Raw genomic sequence first — 2,534 nt, forward strand, 5'->3', positions numbered from 1 at the left:
TTTAAAAGAGTTCCAACACTGTCTGTTTTTTATGTTTTATTTAATCCTTTATATTGAACACTCAATATTTCATCTATTCAATAAGACATATTCCATATATTCAATAAGACATTCAATACTTTATTTCATTGTACCATCCATTTTTATTTTATATTATATATTGTATATTCCATATTCTATATCCCACATTGGTTTTGCAGGAATATAAATAAAACATAAAAAACAGACAGTGTTGGAACTCTTTTAAACAAAATAATATATATATATATATATATATATATATATAGCAAACACTCATATATCAAGCAAAAATAAATATATTATATACTAGATACATTGCATATTATATACTATACATTATATTATTATATATTATATACTAGAATATATATATATATATTTATTTATTTATTTATTCATATGCAACAACAAACGACAAGCAAACCTTACCCAAGATGAGCAGCAGTTCCTGGGCTCTGCCAAGAGCAAATACTGGAATGAGGCATCGTCCACCACGGCTGACAATATCATGTACGAGACCGGTAAACCGCGCCTCCCTGTCCTCTCGCTTCTCGTGGATATGAGTACCATATGTAGACTCCTGAAGAGCGAGAGAAATCGTTTCAGCTATTAGGACATTTGTAGACAATGTGTGTGTGTATGTGTGTGTGTGTGTGTGCACCTCTCCCCCTGGGCATTGCTGACCTTGTACCAAAACTTGAAATCATCAAAATTATTATTATTATTATTTCTATTATTATTATTGTTATTATTATTATTATTGAGTGAGAGAGCAGTGCATGCCATCAAAGTGACAATGGGGTAAAATATACGAAGCCCAGTATACCCATTATGACTACCCGTCTGACAAGGGTACACCAGGCACATGCATCACAACCATATGTGCGTGACATGGTGGTCTCATATCAAGATAAACAGTATTTCTGCCAAATTGGTGAAAATCCATTCAGCCGTTTTCCAGTAATCTTGCAAACACAAAGACAAGCGACTGCAATACTCTGCTTTCGCTTACGCATGCAGGATTAAAGTATAAAACAAATACGCACACACACACACAATCAATGATATTACTCTTTTACTTGTTTCAGTCATTTGACTGCGGCCATGCTGGAGCACCGCCTTTTAGTCGAGCTAATCGACCCCAGGACTTATTCTTTGTAAGCCTAGTATTTATTCTATCGTTCTCTTTAGCCGCACCGCTAGGTTACGGGGACGTAAACACACCAGCATCGGTTATCAAGCGATGTTGGGGGACAAACACAGATACACAAACACACACACATATAAATATATATATATATATATATATATATATATATACACACATATACATATATACGACGGGCTTCTTTCAGTTTCTGTCTACCAAATCCACTCACAAGGCCTTGGTCGGCCGAAGGCTACAGTAGAAGACACTTGTTGCCCAAGGTGCCACGCAGCGGGACTGAACCTGGAACCATGTGGTTGGTAAGCAAGCTACGTACCACACAGCCACTCCTACGCCTATTGGTGCATTAGAAAGCATTCATTCATTCATTTCAATATCTACCATGTTACGTCCTATCCTGACAATATGAATGCGTTACTTACAATAATGACAACATCCGGTCGTACCGACGGTATTTCGGCTGCCATTAAATGCCGATCTTCTTGGCGGGAGAAGTCCCCAGTGTATAATACCTGTGAAGAAACAAAGACAAACAGGTGTATAAGAGGACAATATATAACTCTAGTGTTGAATTTATGGTGATCTTTCTGTCATCAACAAGTCTCTAGAGCAGGGGTCAGGGAAATTTTTTAATCAATTACTCCAAAATATATTTATCTATGCCAATGTTACCCCCTTGATTTGAAAGGAAGAAAATCATAAATCTTTGAATTCAAAAGATTTATTGAATCTATTTATATGGAGAATACAATTATAAATATAAAAATTAAAAAACAAATGTGATAAAATAAATTAACATATGTTAATTAGCGACATAAATTTTTCTTCTGTCCAATGTAATGAATGTGTTGAGGAAACATCACATCACTTTGAACTACAAGCAATTTGGTTACTAAGGCGCGATCGTTTCCAGCTTTGCCTTACTGGCACTTGTGCCAGTGGCATGTAGACAAAACATCGGACTGGCTCCTGTGCAGGTGGCACGTAAAATACACCATTTGAGCGTGGCTGTTACCAGTACCGCCAGACTGGCCCTCGTACCAGTGGCACGTAAAAAACACCCACTACACTCTCGGAGTGGTTGGTGTTAGGAAGGGCATCCAGCTGTAGAAACTCTGCCAAATCAGATTTGAGCCTGGTGTAGCCATCTGGTTTCACCATCCTCAGTCAAATCGTCCAACCCATGCTAGCATGGAAAGCGGACGTTAAACGATGATGATGATGATAATGAGGATTCATCATTATCATCATCATCACCACCATCATCATTGTTTCAACATCCCCTTTTCCATGTTCGAAATGGGTCAGATGTAATTTATTGAGGCAGCTTTTCTACAGCCGGATG

At 37.4% G+C, this 2,534-nt stretch overlaps 1 protein-coding gene across 1 annotated transcript in view; it reads right to left on the reverse strand.

Annotated features, from left to right (window-relative positions):
- LOC106876794 (cleavage and polyadenylation specificity factor subunit 3) overlaps nucleotides 1-2,534 on the reverse strand; it is a 19,303-nt gene that overhangs the window by 10,354 nt on the left and 6,415 nt on the right. The window contains exons 6-7 of the mRNA XM_014925504.2: nucleotides 1,612-1,701; nucleotides 451-601 (exon numbers count right to left, since the gene is read on the reverse strand). Coding sequence (XP_014780990.1) covers nucleotides 451-601; nucleotides 1,612-1,701 — 241 coding nt within the window. The remainder of the gene's footprint in view (nucleotides 1-450; nucleotides 602-1,611; nucleotides 1,702-2,534) is intronic.

The sequence above is a fragment of the Octopus bimaculoides genome, chromosome 29 (assembly GCF_001194135.2).
Source record: "Octopus bimaculoides isolate UCB-OBI-ISO-001 chromosome 29, ASM119413v2, whole genome shotgun sequence".
Classification (NCBI taxonomy): domain Eukaryota; kingdom Metazoa; phylum Mollusca; class Cephalopoda; order Octopoda; family Octopodidae; genus Octopus; species Octopus bimaculoides.